This window comes from Oncorhynchus masou, chromosome 2 (genome assembly GCF_036934945.1).
Source record: "Oncorhynchus masou masou isolate Uvic2021 chromosome 2, UVic_Omas_1.1, whole genome shotgun sequence".
Classification (NCBI taxonomy): Eukaryota; Metazoa; Chordata; class Actinopteri; order Salmoniformes; family Salmonidae; genus Oncorhynchus; species Oncorhynchus masou.
Window position 1 is genome coordinate 48,996,428 of NC_088213.1, and position 22,316 is coordinate 49,018,743.

Below are 22,316 nucleotides of genomic sequence, written 5' to 3' on the forward strand. Positions count from 1 at the left end.
ATTTTTAAAACAAGAGCGAGGAGGTTAGCTAACACAAACTGGTGCTATCGCTTTATCTTCAGTATTTCTAGAAACTGCCATTTGTAAACTCATTAGTCATTACTCTCCTTCTACAAAAAAACAAACTTGAACTATGCAGTAAAATGGCAACATTGGAGTGTGCATTTTTTGTATTTTGACACTTTAAAATCAGACAGTAATCAAAGAGGGAGACGGGCAAGTGGTAGAAAACAGCAGGGAGGGTGGATACAGGGATTGAAACTCCGGTCTCCAGTCACGTCAGAGAAGGACTCTGACGTGACAGGGAGTGTTACCACTCGACCACAGCACTGCAGTGGTGGCAATGGTCTTTAAGAAAGGTCTACTCACCGTCAAAGGGCATGTACTCAATGAAGCGTACTTCCAGAGGCTTCTTCTCTGTCAGGGCCACAAAGTCCAGAAGCTCGTCCTCGTTGAGGCCCCGCATGACAACACAGTTGACCTGTAGAGAGCAGTGTGCAGCAGTGAGCAACATTAACATTTTAGCAGACACTTATCCAGAGTAAGAGTTAGTGCATTCAACTTAAGATAGATAGGTGACAACTGTAAAGGACATCACGCTGCTAGCGTAATGAGTACAGCTTCCTCCCGATTCAGTCCATACCTGGCGCGAACTCGTGACCTCTGTCTTGCTAACACACGTTACCGCCCTCCTGAAGCGTCTTACTAGTCGGCGCCATGTGAAAAGCTAGCTAGTGGGGACACTTCAGGCTGAGGAGTAAGTTTCATGCATCCCCATGTGCTACACAACCACATATCACAGTAATAGTAAGTACAACAAAGTAATTATCAGCAAAGTCAGTGCTAGTAGCTACAAACCTTCCACCAGAGAGCTGCCAAAACTGCACAAATCTGTGTGTTTTGACTGACTGCAGTACCAACACAAACCATGCATTAAAACACTATGCAGGGAAAGCTTTCCATAGGGAAAGAGTATCAACACTCTCAAACCAACCGTCTGATGCATTCAAACATGTAAGAGCGAAAACATGCACACACACTGAACCTAACATTGTGACAAGTACGGCTTCCAACCTACAGCTAGCTTCTTTGGAAGAACCAGCAAATGAACAAAGTTGAGTAGGACTCTGATCTTTTACCTTGACAGGGTTATAGCCCATCTCAATGGCTTTGTCAATACCTTCCATGACCTTGTGGAACCCTAGGAAAGAGAGGAAGGTAACAATGAAAACAGAGCAGTAGCCACAGGCTACTAGGCTTATGTGATACATTTTATTCTAAACACCTTCCAAATGGCCAAGGACACAATAATTAGACGACACATTGTGTCACCCATTGTGCCTTGTAAGTCCTTAAAGCTGAAATGGGTTCATGCCCCCCCCCCCCCACATTCTCCCTTTCCAATGCCAGAATGTGAAGTCACACGAGGAATCGTCCCAGACAAAGCTTAACCATCCAGTCTCAAGGCGTGAGACCAACTGCAATTTCAAATCAAGTTGTATTAGTCACATGCGCCGAACACAACAGGACCTTAGTGAAATGCTTACTTACGAGCCCCTAACCAACAATGCAGTTTAAAAAATATATGGATAAGAATAAGAGATAAAAGTAACAAGTAATTAAAGAGCAGCAGTAAAATAAAAAATAGCGAGACTTAAATACAGTGGTGGTACCGATACAGAGTCAATGTGCGGGAGCACAGGTTAGTTGAGGTAGTATGTAGGTAGAGTTTTTAAAGTGACTATGCTTAGATGATAACAGAGAGTAGCAGTGGTGTAAAGAGGGGGGGGGCAATACAAATAGTCTGGGTAGCCATTTGACTAGCTGTTCAGGAGTCTTATGGCTTGGGAGTAGAAGCTGTTTAGAAGCCTCTTGGACCTAGACTTGGCACTCCTGTACCGCTTGCCATGCAGTAGCAGAGAGAACTGTCTATAACTAGGATGGCTGGAGTCTGACATATTTTAGGGCCCTCTGACTCTGCCTGGTATAGAAGTCCTGGTTGGCAGGAAGCTTGACCCCAGTGATGTACTGGGCCGTTCCCTCTGTAGTGCCTTGCGGACGGAGGCCGAGCAGGGATGCTCTCGATGGTGCAGCTGTAAAAGCTTTTGAGGATCTGAGGACCCATACCAAATATTTTCAGTCTCCTGAGGGGGAATAGGTTTTGTCGAGCCCTCTTCACAACTGTCTTGGTGTGTTTGGACCATGTTAGTGTTGGTGATATGGACACCAAGGAACTTGAAGCTCTCAACCTGCTCCACAGCAGCCCTGTCGATGAGAATGGGTGTGTACTCTTCTCTTTTTCCTGTAGTCCACAATCATCTCCTTTGTCTTGATCACGTTGAGAGGTTGTTGTCCTGGCACTACACGGCTAGGGCTCTGACCTCCTCCCTATAGGCTGTCTCATTGTTGTCTGTGATCAGGCCTACCACTGTTGTCATCGGTAAACTTAATGATGGTGTTGGAGTCGTGCCTGGCCGTGCAGTCATGAGTGAACAGGGAGTACAGGAGGGGACTGAGCATGCACCCATGAGTGGCGCCTGTGTTGTGGATCAGCGTGGCGGCTGTGTTGTTACCTACCCTTACCACATAGATTAGTGATGAGCTTTGAGGGCACTATGGTGTTGAACGCTGAGCTGTAGTCTATGAATAGCATTCTCACGTAGGAGTTCCTTTTATCCAAGTGGGAAAGGGCAGTATGGAGTGCATTAGAGATTGCATCATCTGCGGATCTGTTGGGGCGGTATGCAAATTGGAGTGGGTCTAGGGTTTCTGGGATAATGGTGTTGATGTAAGCCATGACCAGCCTTTTAAAGCACTTCAAGGCTACAGGCGTGAGTGCTACAGGTCGTAGTCATTTAGGCAGGTTATGTTTGTGTTCTTGGGCACAGGCACTGTGCTTAAAACATGTTGGCATTACAGACTTGGACAGGGAGAGGTTGAAAATGTCAGTGAAGACACTTGCCAGTTGGTCAGCGCATGCTTGCAGTGCAAGTCCTGGTAATCTGTCTGGCCCTACAGCCTTGTGAATGTTGACGTGGTTAAAGGTCTTACTCACATCGGCTGCGGAGAGCGTGATCGCCCAGTCTTCCGGAAAAGCTGGTGCTCTCATGCATGTTTCAGTGTTATTTTCCTCAGAGAGCATAGAAGTAGTTTAGCTCGTTTGGTAGGCTTGTGTCATTTCAGTTGAAACGTACACTACCAAGGCCAGCGCTACCGGAGATATCAATGTCTCTTCCTGTGTTTTGATTCAGACAATCCCACAGGGGAAAGGTGAAGGCTAGGTTGTTTCCATTCCATTGATTCTGATTGGAAGGGCAATCGCTTCTACCTGATAGCGCCATGTTACAGTTTAATGGGTGTTCAACAGGCTGATTCAAGTGAAATGGCTAATTTGGCCCACACCTTGATTTTAGCTAAGTTGTTTTCAAATGTTATTTTGAAAAGGCACTGACTATAGGAGGTAGGGCTTTTACGTTTTTGAAACCGGAAGCTAATCAATATAAATGGAAAGTATTTGCAAATCAAGTTGCTGCTGTACACAGATGGGGGCATTACCATATTTGAGTGTCATGTAGGAAAATCTTACAGGTCAATACAATTCTGTCAAGAACATTATATGGTTTAAAAATGTATCAGGTTGAAAAAATTAAAGTGCTGTGATCATGAGTAATTTGAACATGTTAAATCTTTCATGTATCACATTATGTACCGCAGGGTCAGACAAATGTTTTATGCATGTTAGCTTTTAGTTTAGTTTCCTCATTACATGAGGTGAATAGGGCTCAACCGTTGAGTTTTCAAAATGTGCACGGAAAATGTCAGGCTTTGTTGTTGTGCACTTCCCTTTTTTATCTTATCAATAAACCCTAAATTGTCCATGGTGAATGTGTTGTGTCCATCACTTCATACTTTACTAATATACTGTAAGTATGTGTAGCCCTAACAGAAATTCCAGATAGCTTAAACTTCATCCCTACTCTGAACTTGAGTTTTTAATACGGTTGTCAATACAACATACATTTACCTCATTTGGAGACAGAGATATACAGGAAGAACAGCTTTCGCACATCTTCTATATCCCTCTGGACAACGAAACCAGTCAGCCCAACAGTGAAAGACCAGTGTACTGTAAGAGGTTTGGCTCTGACTTTCTTTTTCCTGTGTGCTGCTGCTCTCATTCCTGTCTACTCCATCTGTCCCTGCCTCGCAGGAACCTGCCTCCCTTAGCTCTGCCCCTCTGTCAATCCTAACATTGGCTCCAGTCGCTGAAATAGGTGCTGAGCACACATTGGCTCCTTCCACAACAATGTTCGTTTTGGCACAAAATGGCTACCAGGCAACATACTGTAGGTTATGGGGAAGGTGGGTTACCTTTCCGTCGGACGATGAACTCAAACTTAGCCGGCACCAGGGTGTCCAGGCTGATGTTGAGCAGGTCCAGACCAGCCTCCTTCAGTTTAGGCAGCAGCCTCACCAGGTTCATACCGTTGGTGGTCACAGCAATGGTCTTCAGGCCCTCTAACTTCCTCAGCTCCGCTGGACAGACAGATGGACAAACAGACAGATGATAAACTGAAGCTGTGATACAGCACAGTGACAAATGGCATACAATTCCTGGTTGAATTGAACACTGTTGACGACAAAGTAAGTGGGTGTGACTGGCTAAGCTTGCAAATCACAAGATGGGGTTTGGGGATCATTTGCAAGATCATCAACCACAAAGCCCCACTTCACACACCCACGGAGACTTCAGACACTCTAGTGTAAAGTTTCTTGGATCAGCTTCCCTTCCCCCAATTCTAACCATAAACAGGAGTGGGGAAATGCAAAACTGACCCCAGATTAGCATCCAGGAGCATCCTGCCTTCCTGTTATGGCAAGGGCTGATTTCAAGATTTTACTCCTAACCTACAAAGCCTCACATGGGTTTGCTCTTACCTAACTTTCTGATTTGGTCCTGCCGTACAAACCTGCACGTACACTGGCTTACTGGTGCTCTTTCATGCCGTCCCTAGGAGTGGTACATCACTTGAGTCACTGACGTGATCTTCCTGTCTGGGTTGGCGCCCCCCCCTTGAGATGTGTCTTGGCAGAGATATTTGTGAGCTATTCTCGGCCTCGTCTCAGGATGGTAAAGTTGGTGGTTGAGGATATCCCTCTAGTGGTGTGGGGGCTGTGCTTTGGGAAAGTGGGTGGGGTTATATCCTTCCTGTTTGGCCCTGTCCGGGGGTATCATCGGATGGGGCCACAGTGTCTCCTGACCCCCCATCTCAGAGCCTCCAGTATTTATGCTGCAGTAGTTTGTGCCGGGGGGCTAGGGTCAGTTTGTTATATCTGGAGAACTTCTCCTGTCTTATCCGGTGTCCTGTGTGAATTTAAGTATGCTCTCTCTAATTCTCTCTTTCTCTCAGAGGACCTGAGCCCTAGGACCATGCCTCAGGACTACCTGGCATGATGACTCCTTGCTGTCCCCAGTCCACCTGGCCGTGCTGCTGCTCCAGTTTCAACTGTTCTGCCTGCGGCTATGGAATCCTGACCTGTTCACTGGACGTGCTACCTGTCCCAGACCTGCTGTTTTCAACTCTCTAGAGACAGCAGGAGCGGTAGAGATACTCTTAATGATCGGCTATGAAAAGCCAACTGACATTTACTCCTGAGGTGCTGACTTGCTGCACCCTCGACAACTACTGTGATTATTATTATTTGACCATGCTGGTCATTTATGAACATTTGAACATCTTGGCCACGTTCTGTTATAATCTCCACCTGGCACAACCAGAAGAGGACTGGCCACCCCTCATTGCCTGGTTTCTTCCTAGGTTTTGGCCTTTCTAGGGAGTTTTTCCTAGCCACCGTGCTTCTACACCTGCATTGTTGCTGTTTGGGGTTTTAGGCTGGGTTTCTGTATAGCACTTTGAGATATCAGCTGATGTACGAAGGGCTATATAAATACATTTGATTTGATTTAGGAGCAACGTCCCTCAACACTACCTTAGACACCCTGGGATGACCTTTTACCTCAAAAGAAAAAAGTGCCAGTAGACATGTCTGCTGATGTCACGGTGCCAATCGGAAAAGGTCACGCATTTGATCAGCACATGACCACTGGTGAGCTGTGTCCACATGGACTCCATCCCTACCAGAACATCCAGTTTAGACATGCTCAATTTGCTTTTTCACCATGACGTGGTTTGGCTTCTGTTGTGCAATTTCCCCTTTAGGCCTTTCCCTTGATGACATCACATCTTGCAGATGCACTGTCCTGACCCCACAAACCTCATGGAAAATAAATGGATTCCAATGCCTACCGTTATGACATCTACTGAAAAGCACCTCTAACAACTTGAACTCAAAATGACCAACCATTATTGTGTAAATCCTGTATCAATGAATGTGTATCTTGGATGATGATTCTTCTCAATGTGAGCACTTCAATAGAGTTATGATTGGTCGGTAACAGCAATGGTAGGCCATCATATCACAAGATACAACACACAGTCATGGCATAGTATATCCATTCCCCCTTACATGATTCATTAAGTTTAAAGCACGCGGAGAGCGAGACAGTCATGAGCCTTGTCTCTCAAACACTTACAAGCCTCTCTCGCCAGCAAGGGGAGTTAACTTATGAATCATATATAACTGAAGATTATACAAAATCTTAGATCACTCCACAGACCAATGTCACTACATTCACTTTAAGTCACAATCATAGCTATTGGTTCTTGCCATTTAGTAGGAACAAATACAAAAATTATACAGAAACTGATAAAACTACAAAAAAAAACAGAGGTTTGTAATTGTAGCAGGCTTGGTTTATCTGACATGTATACTGAACAAAAATATAAAACGCAACATGTAGTGTCATGACCTGAACTAAAAGGTCCCAGAAACGTTCCAATGAGCCAAGGCAAATTAGTCTCAGGTTCTCTTTTAGTAAACATTGAAAATGTCCCACAGACCAGCACACCATACAAGGGTTAAATCAAATAAAGCGACCCTTGAATAATTAGCGTAAACAATAAACCGTTCCAAATTGTAAATTGCATTTACGAATGAATGCGACTGGTATTAGTCTTTCCTGTAAAAGAAAACGGAGAGTCTGTAAAGTAGTTATGCTTATAAATGTATTTGGTGTTGTTTACATTGTTCCAAACTATTAGAGAAATTATACTGTAACCTAACAGCACCTGATTAGCACACATAATATGCATACAAGTGCTTGCTCCTTACATCATTTTTATTGATCTCTAGTATTTTCCACAATTAGTCAAATGTATTCCTCACATCTGACTTCCCCTTAACCTCCTTAGCAACCAGTAAACATTCACCCATTTCAAATGTATTTGTCATGTCCTCTGCATCCATTTTACTGTCATGGGTTACGATTTTATTATAAAAAATGTATTATGATTACGATATGCTACACATCAGGCCCTACTGGTCACCTGCATGCAATGCATACACGTGTCACAGAGAGCCAGGTTTGAGGGAATGTTTTTCCTAAACAAATGAGGGATTTCGGTAACAGAACTTTTCAATCTGAAATGGCTGTAATTATGTTGCAGCTTCAGCAACAGAGAGAGCGCAATAAACACTATGTGGTGGTCGCTGCAGCAGGGAGGAGACAACACAGCACAGAAAGTCTGAGCCCGGCAATCAAATCAATTGCGGTCCGACTACCTCAAGTAATTTGTCTCTCTTAATTAATCAAACAGTGTGCTTAAAGCATCGACACGCTCACTGCATATAGTTGATTTGATTAAAAAACACAGGATTTGTCTATGGAAAAATGCAGGTTTGAAAATTGATTGGTCGAAAGAACAGACGACTCTCAGCCAAACAAGATAATATATATATTTTGTCAGGGACAGCCATACTATCAACTGTCAATTTACTGATACATGTCGGCACACCACTAGAATAAAATGCAGGGAAATCAAGATATCTGTACAGCTGCGAACTCATCAAAAGCACTTTGACTTCTAAAACACTATATGAAGCCTCGTCTCCTTATTAATTCAGCTACTTACTTAGACAACTAGCAAGTTAAACCAAATACACAGCTTTAGTGCTGCCAAATCTCACACGTGAGTAGCGCTAAGCAATTAGTGGTATTTGAGGTTGGTTTGGTTTCAGTTCGATTATAAAAATATTAATCACGGTTTTTGATTTTAGTTTCAAAAACATTTTTAAACATTAAATGCATTATGAAATAAATGACATTAAAATAATGTTACAGCTTTTTTGTGGAAATCTCAAAGCCAAAAATAGTAAACATTCAATTGCCAAAACATTGAAAATATTCTATTGTCTCGGTCAAGTCCACATTTGGTAGATATCAATAGAAAAATAGGACATCTAGGACAACTATGAAATAATACAATTATGTGGACAAGCCTTCAAAATTAGTGGATTCGGCCATTTCAGCCACACCCGTTACTGAGAGGTGTATAAAATTGAGCACACAGCCATGCAATCTCCATAGACAATCATTGGCAGAAGGATGGCCCGTACAGAAGAGCTCAGTGACTTTCAACATGGCACCATCATAGGATGCCACCTTTCCAACAAATCAGTTCATCACATTTCTGCCCTGCTAGAGCTGCCCCAGTCAACTGTAAGTGCTGTTATTGCGAAGTGGAAACGTCTAAGGGCAACAACGGATCAGCCACAAAGTGGGAGGCCATACAAGCTCACAGAATGTGTCCTCGGTTGCATCACTCACTACAGAGTTCCAAACTACCTCTGGAAGCAACTTCAGCACAATAACTGTTCGTCTAGTGGTTAGAGTTTTGGACTAGTAACCGAAAGGTTGCAAGTTCAAATCCCCGAGCTGACAAGGTACAAATCTGTCATTCTGCCCCTGAACAGGTAGTTAACCCACTGTTCCTAGGCCGTCATTGAAAATAAGAATTTGTTCTTAACTGACTTGCCTAGTTAAATAAAGGTTAAAAAAAGAAGAATAAACATCTCGTTTTCGAGATGATAGTTTCCTGACGCTAATAGCGTTTCAAACGTCACTCGCTCTGAGACTTGGAGTAGTTATTCCCCTTGCTCTGCATGGGTAACGTTGCTTCGAGGGTGGCTGTTGTCGATGTGTTCCTGGTTTGAGGCCAGGTAGCGGCGAGGAGAGCGATGGAAGCTATACTGTTACAATGGCAATACTAAAGTGCCTATAAGAACATCCAATAGTCAAAGGCATATGATATGCAAATGGTAGAGAGAGAAATAGTCCTATAATAACTACACCTGCGATGCCGCGCCTTAGACCGCTGCGCCACTCAGGAGGCCGTCAACACTTTTTATGCCGCACTATTACAAAACGTGCTTCTACTTCCACACACACTGCAGCTGCAATGAATGAGTAGTGCATCGATAGTGGAAGACTGTGTCCCCTCTCTCTGGTCAGCCTCGCCGGAAAGGAAGGAGCGAGCAAGGACACAGATAGCAGCATAGGGTCTGCCACTCTCCCCTCCTACACAGACCAATTCCATGCTCAAAATGACTGGGAACTCTGACATCTCCGACTTCGTTTCGATCAAGGGAAAAAAACAAGATCCGACTGGGAAAAAATTGATTTGAACCGTCATCCAACTCAGACCATTTTCATACCTTAAGTTCACAGATGTCATAATTTTACCTGGTTCTTTCCAACTTCCCAGTTGTCTTGAAAGCCCCATGAGCATCAGATGCAGGTGCCTACCATAAGTCCAGTAAAACAAAAAAGTGAATTATTTGCAAACGATTTCAATTGATGCTCAGCTGTGCCTAGCAAGTGGTACACCATCTGATCTATTTCATAATCAAAGAGCTAGTCTGAGAAGAACAATATCGGCAGGCATGGCCTTGCAAAAGTATTCATCCCCCTTTGCATTTTTCCTATTTTGTTGCATTACAACCAAAAATATAAATATATTTTTATTTGCATGTCATGTACTGGAAATACACAAAATAGTCCAAATTGGTGGTGAAAAAAATGACTAAAAAAAAAAATAAAAACTGAAATGTATTCACCCCTTTTGCTATGAAGCCCCTAAATAAGATCTGGTGCAACCAATTACCTTCAGAAGTCACATAATCAGTTAAATAAAGTCCACCTGTGTGCAAGTGTCACATGATCTTAGGCCCCAGAGTCTGCAACACAACTAAGCAAGGGGTACCACCAAGCAAGTGGCACCATGAAGACCAAGGAGCTCTCCAAACATGTCAGGGACAAAGTTGTGGAGAAGTACAGATCGGGGTTGGGTTATAAAAAAAATATCCAAAACTTTGAACATCCCACTGAGCACCATTAAACCCATTATGAAAAGAATATGGCACCACAACAAACCTGCCAAGAGAGGGCCGCCCACCAAAACTCACAGACCAGGCATGGAGTGCATTAATCATAGAGGCAACAAAGAGACCAAAGATAAGCCTGAAGGACCTGCAAAGCTCCACAGTGGAGATTGAAGTATCTGTCCATAGGACCACTTTAAGCCGTACACTCCACAGAGCTGGGCTTTACAGAAGAGCGGACAGAAAAAAAAGCCATTGCTTAAAGAAAAAAATAAGCAAACATGTTCGGTGTTCGCCAAAAGGCCTATGGGAGAATCCCCAAATATATGGAAGAAGATACCCCGGTCAGATGAGAATTTTTTTTAGCTTTTTGTCCATCAAGGAAACACCATGTATGGCGCAAACCCAACACCTACCATCACCCCAAGAACACTATCCCTATATTACACTATCCCTATACTATATTTTTTCCATTGGCAGGGACTGGGAAACTGGTCAGAATTGAAGGAATGATGGATGGCGCTAAAAACACAGAAATTCTTGAGGGAAAGGTTCAGTCTTCCAGAGATTTGAGACTGGGACAGAGGTTCACTTTCCAGCAGGACAATGACCCTACGCATACTGCTGAAGCAACACTCGAGTGGATTAAGGGGAAACATTTAAATGTCTTAGAATGGCCTAGTCAAAGCCCAGACCTCAATCCAATTGAAAATCTGTGGTATGACTTAAAGATTGCTGTACACAAGCGGAACCCATCCAACTTGAACGAGCTGGAGCAGTTTTGACTTGAAGAATGGGAAAAAATCTCAGTGGCTCGATGTGCCAAGCTTATAGAGACATACCCCAAGAGACTTGCAGCTGTAAAAGATGCAAGAAGGTGGCTCTACAAAGTATTGACTTTGGGGGGGGGGGGGGGGTATTTTGCATCTTCAAAGTGGTAGGCATGTTGTGTAAATCAAATGATACAAACCCCACAAAAATCCATTTTAATTCCAGGTTGTAATGCAACAAAATGGAAAAATGCCAAGGGGGGTGAATACTTTCGCAAGCCACTGTATTGCCAATATGCGGTGATAATGTATTAAGCTTACTGCACAAACCTCATTCCTACAGAACTATTTTTATTAAGTTAATGTTGGTGACCACTGCTCTAGAGAAACGGGGCGTTGGGCTCACAAAAAAAATTAAAAAATTAAATGGAAGTCAAGTAATTGAACCGATGTTGGTCAATTAGTTGTTTAATAATTAATTTATGTTTGGAAATCTGTACCACTGATGGGTTTGGATTTCTGAACTTTAAATGTTATTAATCATTAGTTATAATAGAGACCTGAGGGGCGCCATAACCCACGGGCTATGGTGGAATGTAGGGAAAGCGATCACATGGCAGGCATTGATAAGGGGAGAGAGCCAGTGATGGAGGTCGAGGTGAGGTTACTTTTAGAGAGAAAGAAAAGTTTGTCCTGTATCACTTATCCTGCCTAGCAATAAAGATACAATGTTTGTTCAGATGTGTAGGAGACTCAGCATAAGAGAAAGGGTTAAATATCAGTGCTTGTGTGAATATGTCTGTCGATTAAGCTGTTCGATCCTTTGGGAAGAATAAACTTGGTTTAAGCTTTCATAGTGTCCGAGTTCTTACTCTGGTAATTAGAACCTAACACCATGTGATCGTATACAAATAATAATTGATTGGATTTATATAGCACTTTTCTACTAACTGAGGTACTCAAAGCACTTTACAAAGTAGGGGGAAACTCACCCCATCCACAATAAATGTGTAAGGAAAGGGGGATACATGACTAGTCAATTGTACAACTGAATGCATTCAACTGAAATGGGTCTTCGGCATTTAACCCAACCCCTCTGAATCAGAGAGGTGCAGGGCGCTGCCATAATCAACATCCACGTCTTCGGCGCCCGGGGAACAGTGGGTTAACAGCCTTGCTCAGGGGCAGAATGACAGATTTTTACCTTGTCAGCTTGGGGATTCAATCCAGCAACCTTTCGGTTACTGACCCAACGCTCTAACCACTAGGCTACCTGCCGCCCCCAACTCAGTGATGCACAGGGAACATATTTGTGTGCCAGAACTCACCACACATCAGCTATCAGGTAGAGAGGTGAGGAGTGAGATATATATATATATATATATACATACACACACAACATTAGGAAAGAGGGGGGATAATTAGGTGGCCATGATGGAATGTGGCCAGGTTGGGAATTTAGCCATGACACCAGGGTGAACACCCTTACTCTTACAATAAGTGCCACTGGGTTGTGAATTACCAAATAGAGTTAAGACACCCGTTTTCTTTTCCCCAAATTTTTTACCCCTTCTTTCTCCCCAATTTCATGGTTTCCAATTGTTAGTAGCTACTATCTTGTCTCATCGCTACAACTCCCGTACGGGCTCGGGAGAGACGAAGGTTGAAAGTCATGCGTCCTCCGATACCCAACCAAGCCGCACTGCTTCTTAACACAGCGCGCATCCAACCCGGGAAGCCAGTCGCACCAATGTGTCAGAGGAAACACAGTACACCTGGCAACCTTGGTTAGCGTGCACTGCGCCCGGCCCGCCACAGGAGTCGCTGGTGCACGATGAGACAAGGATATCCCTACCGGCCAATCCCTCCCTAACCGGACGATGCTATGCCAATTGTGCGTCGCCCCACGGACCTCCCGGTCGCGGCCGGTTACAACAGAGCCTGGGCGCGAACCCAGAGTCTCTGGTGGCACAGAGACTGTGCCACCCGGGAGGCCACAACACCCGTTTTAATGTCCCATCTGAAAGACGGCACCCTACGCAGGGCAATGTCCCCAAATGTTATCACATTTTGAAATTATGTTTTTAGTCAAATCTCTCATTGGGCTTCTTGCGATTAGCAGTCAAAAAAAAAAATGTATTACGTTCCGGCCCTCTGACCCTAGCCCATAGGCCTATATACATTATTATATGGTTTGAATCACAAATAAAGTGGCCAAATAAGTTCTTAAAATGTCTGCTTTACAATGGGTGTAGAGACTAACTGGCATACATACACAGCACGTGTGTTTCAAGCTGGGGGAAGATCATTTTCACCATAAATGAACCTTTATAACAAAAGCATTACATGCATAAACGCATTTGTTGGTACTTGAGAATGGTGTTTTCCTGCTAATGGTACATTCGTGCTTATAGCCTACTGCCGTGTGCACATTGCTGTGCTTATATTGTGATAAACTATTAGGCTATCAACATTTTAAACTAGACGTTCTCATCCGTTGCGTCAGGGTCATTGCTTAAAACAGGTTTTTTGATGCTAGTGGTTGTATTAATCTGGGATCTAGCGCATCCAACAACTCAAGAATTATGTTTGGAATATTTATTTCTCACACAGAATAGGTCAACTTCGGTACTATGGAGGAGAGTAGATTGACATAGGCTATTGCTTTTGCTGTTTGTTAGGCCTACTCATCTTGCTGGCTGACAAAAAGTAAATGTGGACAGTACTTCCAATATCTTCAATTAGCACCCCGGAATTGGATAAGGACGTGAGCAGTTGCGTCCCTGATGTGTCTGTCTTCACTAGTAGCTTGTGAAGCGCATGGATTTTTTGAAGAGGATTATGGCCATACAAAGGGGATGTGGCTGGGAAATTTAAGGTATTATCAAGTGCTTGGCAAATGGTCAATGAGACTGATGAAGTCTACAGCCCACGTGAAAAACAAAGTAGAGCTCATGCCTTTCATGCAACTTTTTTCAAATCATCATTAGAGTTGCATCATACAGCCTTAGAATGTATTAAAAAGCAAAACATATTGCCCAACATTTATAACGAAAGTTACATAAATAATCCTAAATTAAGCATATAGGAGTACCGGTTACTTTGTTAACTGCTCAACACAGAATAGCCGCATGTGCGCCCTCCCTCAAATCGTTTGGAGAAAGTATCCTTTCTATTTTATTCAGCTATAGTTCAATTGTATTCTTCATACTATAAAATAATGCCACAGAATTCTAAGCAAATCTTGTCTGTTAAACTAACTAGTGTAGCCCACAGCCATATGGCATAGCCAGATCAGGGCCAAACATAAGGACAAAACAGAGTATGCTATAATGTTCTGAAATATACTACATTTTCTTCAAATCATGTTTGTTTCTTTAGACATGTCTAAAATAATGGATTAATTGTGATGGTGTAGGCTATATTACATGGATTTAGACTTTTTTAAATGTAGATGTTCCAGAGGTCTGCATCAGTGGTTTGTAGGCTATGCGTGGAAGCCAGGAGATGTTTGTTAATGTGTTTGTTAATCAACGGTCAATTCCCGTGGTGACACGTTGGAACTTTTCTGATGAAACCTGTTGAATGTTATTAATTAACCTAATGCCTGATGTGTTTTAATTTGTTTGGTTAGTAAAAAACAGATTATTCTAAATATATCGAATGTCCTTATTAAATGGTTGCATACAATGAAACGCAATGTTTTGGTGTAAATATTACAGGGATTTTGATTGTAGACTAAACTAGCTTATATGGAAAACGATGTCTCTTCAACCCTTTTACAGTATTCAACTCTGTCCCCCTCGTCTCAACCGTCACATGACAATATTTGTTAAAATGGCAAAGATAAATATGAATTTATGACATGTCAAGGACAATCCCAAGAAATTAGATTTATGTTACAATTCTGAATTGAAAGCATTTTATTGAAATGATAAGCCCGCTGACACAGAATGTGTCTCTTTCAGGGTTTAATATAGCACAATTCTGAGATTGTAAATATAAAATGTATGTACAATAATTGAATTGGTTTGGGGGGGGACACATGAGCATTAGGTAAATTTTGATTTTATAACAAGTATCTTTTATAATCATATTCAGACAACTTCCATATTGTCTGTGACGGGTTGAATATAAATTGTGTCCATATCAGACAAAAATGTACAATAATAAAAAGGGCTTTAATGCCAGAGGTGAGAAAATATGTTTTTAGGTTTACTATCTACTTAATGTTGTGGGGTGTTCAGAAAATGCATTTATTCTCGTAAAAAATATATATACATTTGTTTTTACAAAATATTACCGCAGCCCAAGAATTTAAATTTAAATTTAGATAGAATCTTGATTAACCACATGACAATGATTTTCAGAAACGAAGACATCATTATAAATTAAATGAAAATGTTCCAAAAAAATGTGTATATGAAAACCTTAACTGGCATGCAGATCGGTAGAAATGGTAAGATAAATTGGCATTCCACATAAGGTTGCCAACTTCTCCTTGTGGCAGAATCTGCAAAAGCCAGCATGAGCGGTAAGGAGGATGGTCGGGCCAGGTTGTTTTTTTTTCATTTTTTTTTTCTTTTTCTGCTGGTTATCATGATCTCTGGCTCCCTCGAGTCAATTGTGTCTTCTTTCATCAAACAGTGTGCTTAAATCTAAAAAAAAGCTCAATGCATATAGCCGATTTGATTAAAAACACGTCGTCAATATTTAAAAAAAACGGACAACCTTCGTTCGACAAAGATTTTTTTTAGTCAGGGACAGCCCAAGACAACTCAAGGCTTGAAAATCCTTATTTAACCGGTCTCATCTACACTGATTGAAGTATATTTAACAAGTGACATCAGGGATCATAGCTTTCACCTGGTCAATATATGTCATATATATGGTTTGTTTACAACTGAACATGGTGGTGTACACCATTTAATTGACTCCAGGATAAACCATTACAGTTTCTGAAACTATTCATAGGGACCCTATTAAGGGTGTGCACATTTTTGCTATAGCCCAGCGCTAACACACTTGATAATTAGCTGATTAGGTTTGTTAGAGCTGGGCTGGAACAATGTGCATACCCATTGGCTCCCCATGGGAATGAGCTTAATAAATTTGATAAAAACTAGCATATTAAATCAGGCACATTTGAGAATCTGCTTTCTACCCAAATAAAAAGGGGCCATTCGTTTTAGCCCGCCAGACACACCGAAAGGGCAGTTCACACAACCCACGTCCCACTCACTGATGATGTCCAGGACGTCTGGTCGGATGAGAGGTTCTCCCCCAGTGAGGCGGATCTTCTCCACACCCTCTCGTACAAACAGCTGGGCCACGGTCAGCACCTCGGAAGTAGACAGGAGCTGAGCACGAGGGGTGAGCTTTACCCCCTCTTCTGGCATACAGTACTGACCTGCAGGGGGAGAGATTCAAGGGAGACATTTATTGGCACCTAAATGAATGGCAATACCTGATAACCCAAACCTCATCGCTAGTATCCCGCACTAGAGCAGCATCAATGTACAAGCTAGCTTGGAAATTTTTATTTATTTATTTTATTTCAATTTTATTTGAAGTTCTCATTTACAATTGCGACTTGGCCAAGATAAAGCAAAGCAGTTCGACACAGAGTTACACAGAGTTAAAACAATCAGGTAAAACAATCATACAGTATAAACAAGTCTATATACGATGTGAGCAAATGAGGTGAGATAAGGCAAAAAAGGCCATGGTGGCAAAGTATATACAATATAGCAAGTAAAACATGAATGGTAGATTTGCAGTGGAAGAATGTGCAAAGTAGAAATAAAAATAATGGGGTGCAAAGGAGCAAAATAAATAAATAAATAAAATAAATACAGTAGGGAAAGACGTAGTTGTTTGGGCTAAATTATAGGTGGGCTATGTACATGTGCAGTAATCTGTGAGCTGCTCTGACAGTTGGTGCTTAAAGCTAGTGAGGGAGATAAGTGTTTCCAGTTTCAGAGATTTTTGTAGTTCGTTCCAGTCATTGGCAGCAGAGAACTGGAAGGAGAGGCGGCCAAAGAAAGAATTGGTTTTGGGGGTGACCAGAGATATATACCTGCTGGAGCGCGTGCTACAGGTGGGTGATACTATGGTGACCAGCGAGCTGAGATAAGGGGGGACTTTACCTAGCAGGGTCTTGTAGATGACATGGAGCCAGTGGGTTTGGCAACGAGTATGAAGCGAGGGCCAGCCAACGAGAGCGTACAGGTCGCAATGGTGGGTAGTATATGGGGCTTTGGTGACAAAATGGATTGCACTGTGATAGACTGCATCCAATTTGTTGTGTAAGGTATTGAGGCTGTTTTGTAAATGACATCACCGAAGTCAAGGATTGGTAGGATGGTCAGTTTTACAAAGGTATGTTTGGCAGCATGAGTGAAGGATGCTTTGTTGCGAAATAGGAAGCCAATTCTAGATTCAACTTTGGATTGGAGATGTTTGATGTGGGTCTGGAAGTAGAGTTTAGAGCCTAACCAGACACCTAGGTATTTGTAGTTGTCCACGTATTCTAAGTCAGAGCCGTCCAGAGTAGTGATGTTGGACAGGCGGGCAGGTGCAGGCAGCGATCGGTTGAAGAGCATGCATTTAGTTTTACTTGTATTTAAGAGCAATTGGAGGCCACGGAAGGAGAGTTGTATGGCATTGAAGCTTTCCTGGAGGGTTGTTAACACAGTGTCCAAAGAAAAGTCAGAAGTATACAGAATGGTGTCGTCTGCGTAGAGGTGGATCAGAGACTCACCAGCAGCAAGAAGAGTCGGTCCAAGAATTGAACCCTGTGGCACCCCGATAGAGACTGCCAGAGGTCCGGACAGCAGACCCTCCGATAATGCCGTTATACAACTACCTCATCAAAAGTTCTCGTGCAGAAGAGATACAAAGCTCGCCAATAACGAAAAGAACAAGCAAAAACTCAACAGGAGTCAAATAAGAGGGTTTTTAATAAGATTTCATTGGTTAACATCACTAATGGGGATGGTCCTTTTGACATAATTCCTCACAATTTATCCTTCATATCTAATTGGAAATTGCAAAGCATTGGCTTTGGAAATGTCTACTGCCACTACCTCACAGTGCAACCATTGTTGAATGTCAAAAGTATTCTTAAAAGTATTCCTAGACTAGGCACTTGCTTCGACCTGAAAGGATCATTAACAAGAGGAATCAAGTAAAATGCACAAGAACTGAGCTATATACAGGGAGCACCTGTACCAGATCAAATATACAGAGGTATTTGAGGTAGATATGCACATGAAGGCAGGGTAAAGTGACTTGGCATCAGGACAGACAATGATAAGAGTAGACTAACAAATTAGTAAAAGTGTGTAGGAGTGTCAATGTAGTGTGTATATGGGAAAGGGAAAAGGGGACACCCATTTGTTGGTCTGTGTGTGTGTGTGTGTGTGTGTGTGTGTGTGTGTGTGTGTGTAGGGTCAGTGCAGATAGTTTGGTTACCATTAATTTACTATTTAGCAGTCTTAAAGCTTAGGGGTGGAAGCTGTCTCAGAGCCTGTTGGAAACACCAGGCTCAGTGTTTCAGCTGAATAGGGCACAATCAGGACACAATGTTATTCAGACAGCTGTTGATAGGAACAAATGCTCCCAAACTCATGGAACCATGAGAGATGGTTAACAGCTGTGAAGATGGATTATATGCTGTGAGGGCCCTACTGGGGGGGGAAAAAAATCAATGACCCTCTTAGAAGCCATAACAATAAGGACAAGAGTAGCCATCCTACCATTACAGCTAACATAATCTCTGTTTCAGATCTGAAAGAGATGTTGATAAATCAATACAACACAGATTTCAAGGAGAAAATGTTTAACATCAGTGGAAGACAAAAGGTTTATGAGCAAGATTGTCAAATTACAGGAGAGCCATTACAGCCTGAGGTTACATTTCAGGAAGGTTGACATCACCTTAGCTGACAACTGTCATGTTACTGAACAAAATGACAGTTATCAAATTGATAATAAATGTATGTATGTGTGATTGCCACTAATCTTCTGTGAAGTGTGTGTACCCCCCTCTACAGGCTGAAGGGGAACACAGTTAAAAAGCCTACAGGCGCCAAGGCCCATTGGGTGTGAATGGAATGTCAGCCAGTCTTTTGACCATGCTTAAACATACCAGACCACGCTATTTGTTTCTTTAGTTTGAATATAAGGAATTTGTTTTGTTTGATTTTTCTTTACATTTTTGTAACCTGAAGAACAACAAATAAATTGTTTTCAACTTGAATCAAACTCTGGACATTGGATTTGTATGCATCAAGACTTACATTTCACCACCCTCCATTGTGGCTAAAGGATTATGATGGAAATTGTATTGGAACAATTATATTGGACAATTTAGCCACTAAAGTGACAGATGAATCCACACCATTAGGGAACATTTTCAGTTAAAGTGTTATATAAATTGTAAAAAAAAAAAAAAATAAAAATATTGTATAGCCTTTAAGCAGTCTTCATCACAGTGCTTACAGCGAAGGTTACATTTCTCCGTCAGGGAAATGCGTAGGTAGCTGTGCTGTCTGCCAAAGTTGTCTGTCAGGAAGGCAGAGAAGGGTAGAACTTCCTCATTCAACCTTTGCCTCTGGCCCACTGGTACAGCCAGCTCCTGGAAATACACAACAAAGGACAAAATAAACGGTGAGCAAAACATCTTATGAGGATTAATTACTTAACCCAGCATTTTCTGTGCTTCATGTCCAAATCTTAAAGTAGACTTCAATGAGCTTGACAATCATTTTTTAAATGCAAAAAATGCTAATATCAGGTATATTGACATTAATTGGATATGGCCAACAAATGCTAAAAATATGTTTTTTTTAATCAACTGGGCAACTCAAATCAAATTCTTATATACAGTAGCTAATTTTCAATCCAATTGGCGACAGATTTATGTGAATATTCAAAAATATGCACTCTCTCACCAGTGGTGTGTTGCCACCAAACTGACTTGTTTTGGATAAAATCAGTATGTGATGACAGTGCACAAGAAATGTATTTAACGTACCGAGTTCAACTCCACTCCACTGTTTTTGTGACAAAACTGTTGCGTAAAATAGCAAATGTGCCTACTCTGTGCTTAGCACGTGCGCTCTAGCCAAAAGCTTACAGAGACAGTGCAGGTGGGCTAGTGAGCCTACATCAGGGATCAAACTAGATTCAGCAGATGCTCAGGAGGAAGGAACATGACTACAAATAATTTGTAGACTAAATTGATCGCAAGAAGCCCTTAGCAGATATAATATTTGACGAAAACAATCATTTCAAACCTTGCATGCATTTATATATTTAAAACACACTGTACCAGTCATAAGTTTGGACGCGCCTACTCATTCAGTGGTTTTTATTTATTTTTACTATTATCTACATGTAGAATAAGCGTAGACATCAAAAATATGAAATAACACACATGGAATTGTGTAGTGACCAAAAAAGTGTTAAATCAAGATATGTTATATTTGAGATTCTTCAAAAAAGCCACCTTTTGCTTAATGGCAGCTTTACACTCTCTTGGAATTCTCTCAACCAGCTTCACCTGGATTGCTTTTCCAACAGTCTTGAAGTATGCTGATAACTTGTTGGCTGCTTTTCCTTCACTCTGCAGTACAAGATATTGGGACAACAAAACCAACCTGTCTTACCTTGTCTAATGACTGTGTATTTTGGGTGAACTATCCCTTTACTCAGTTCCATTTCTTTTACCTTTAGTTAACCTGGCAGGTCAAATTATTTACAATGACAACCTAGCAAGTGGCAAGTTGATGGTAGTGTATTTTTCATAGGGGAAAAATAAGCATAAGTGTAGAGGTGTGTATGGAATAACAGGTTAAGGCAATCTGGTAGACTTAGGTAAAACATAAAATGCCTATGTTCTTTACATGGAAGTAAAACAGCAAAGGCGCAGGAGTACATAGCAATAACACCAAAATCTGACTACGGGTTTCAGGTATAACATCTCTGGTGATTGTCTATGTTCTCGAGATGTGTCTGTCAATGAAAACCTAGATTGCATAATTGTAAAGGAAACTATTGCAACTCATATCGAAAACTAGTCTAGAAATAAGCTATTCTTCAAAATATTGAAGGGTCATGCCATGTAATTTCAGCATGCCATGAAACCCACCATCTCAGATGTTCTCAAATTGTTTCTGTAGTTAAAAACAGAAGATAAGCATTCCGGACCACTTCCCTTTTTCCACATTTTGTTACGTTACAACCTTAATCTAAAAATTATTAAATAAAAAAAGTTTCCTCAATCTACACACAAAACCCCATAATGACAAAGCAAAAACAGCTTTAGAAATGTTTGCTAATGTATTAAAAATAGACAAAAACTAAGTATTCAGACCTTGTTATGAGACTAAAAATTGAGCTCAGGTGTATCCCGTTTCCATTGATTATTCTTGAGATATTTCTAAAACTTAGAATCCACCTGTGGTAAATTCAATTGATTGGACATGATTTGGACGGGCACACACCCATCTATAAAGGTCCCAAAGTTGGCAGTGCATGTCAGAGCAAAAACCAATCCATATGAGGTCGAAGGAATTTTCCGTAGAGCTCCAAGACAGGATTGTGTCGAGGCACAGATCTGGGGAAGGGTAAAACAAAATGTCTGCAGTATTGAAGGTCCCAAAGAACACAGTGGCCTCCATCATTCTTAAATGGATGAAGTTTGGAACCACCAAGACTCTTCCTAGAGCTGGCCGTCTGGCCAAACTGAGAAATCGGGGGAGAGGGGACTTGGTCAGGGAGGTGACCAAGAACCCGATGGTCATTCTGACAGAGCTCCAGAGTTTCTGTGGAGATGGGAGAACATTCCAGAAGGACAACCATCAGGCCTTTATGGTAGAGTGGCCAGACGGAAGCCACTCCTTAGTAAAAAGTACATGACAGCCCATTGGAGTTTGCCAAAAGGCACCTAAATGACTCTCAGACCATGAGAAACAAGATTCTAAGGTCTGCTGGAACCAAGATTTAACTATTTGGCCTGAATGCTAAGCGTCACGTCTTGAGGAAACTTGGCACCATCCCTACGGTGAAGCATGGTGGAGGCAGCATCATTCTGTGGGGATGTTTATCAGCGTTTGGGGACACTTGTCAGGATCAAGGCAAAGATGAACGGACTAAAGTACATTGAGATTCTTAATGAAAACCTGCTCCAGAGTGCTCAGGACCTCAGACTGGGGCAAAGGTTCACCTTCCCAAAGGACAATGACCGTAAGCACACAG

General features: G+C 41.9%; 1 protein-coding gene across 3 annotated transcripts in view; it reads right to left on the reverse strand.

The window, feature by feature from the left end:
* Positions 1–22,316, reverse strand: part of mocs1 (molybdenum cofactor synthesis 1) — a 57,283-nt gene that overhangs the window by 33,328 nt on the left and 1,639 nt on the right. For all 3 annotated transcript variants that reach the window (XM_064925660.1, XM_064925652.1, XM_064925645.1), the window contains exons 2-6: positions 19,557–19,692; positions 16,294–16,461; positions 4,372–4,536; positions 1,140–1,201; positions 370–481 (exon numbers count right to left, since the gene is read on the reverse strand). In XM_064925660.1, coding sequence (XP_064781732.1) covers positions 370–481; positions 1,140–1,201; positions 4,372–4,536; positions 16,294–16,461; positions 19,557–19,692 — 643 coding nt within the window. The remainder of the gene's footprint in view (positions 1–369; positions 482–1,139; positions 1,202–4,371; positions 4,537–16,293; positions 16,462–19,556; positions 19,693–22,316) is intronic.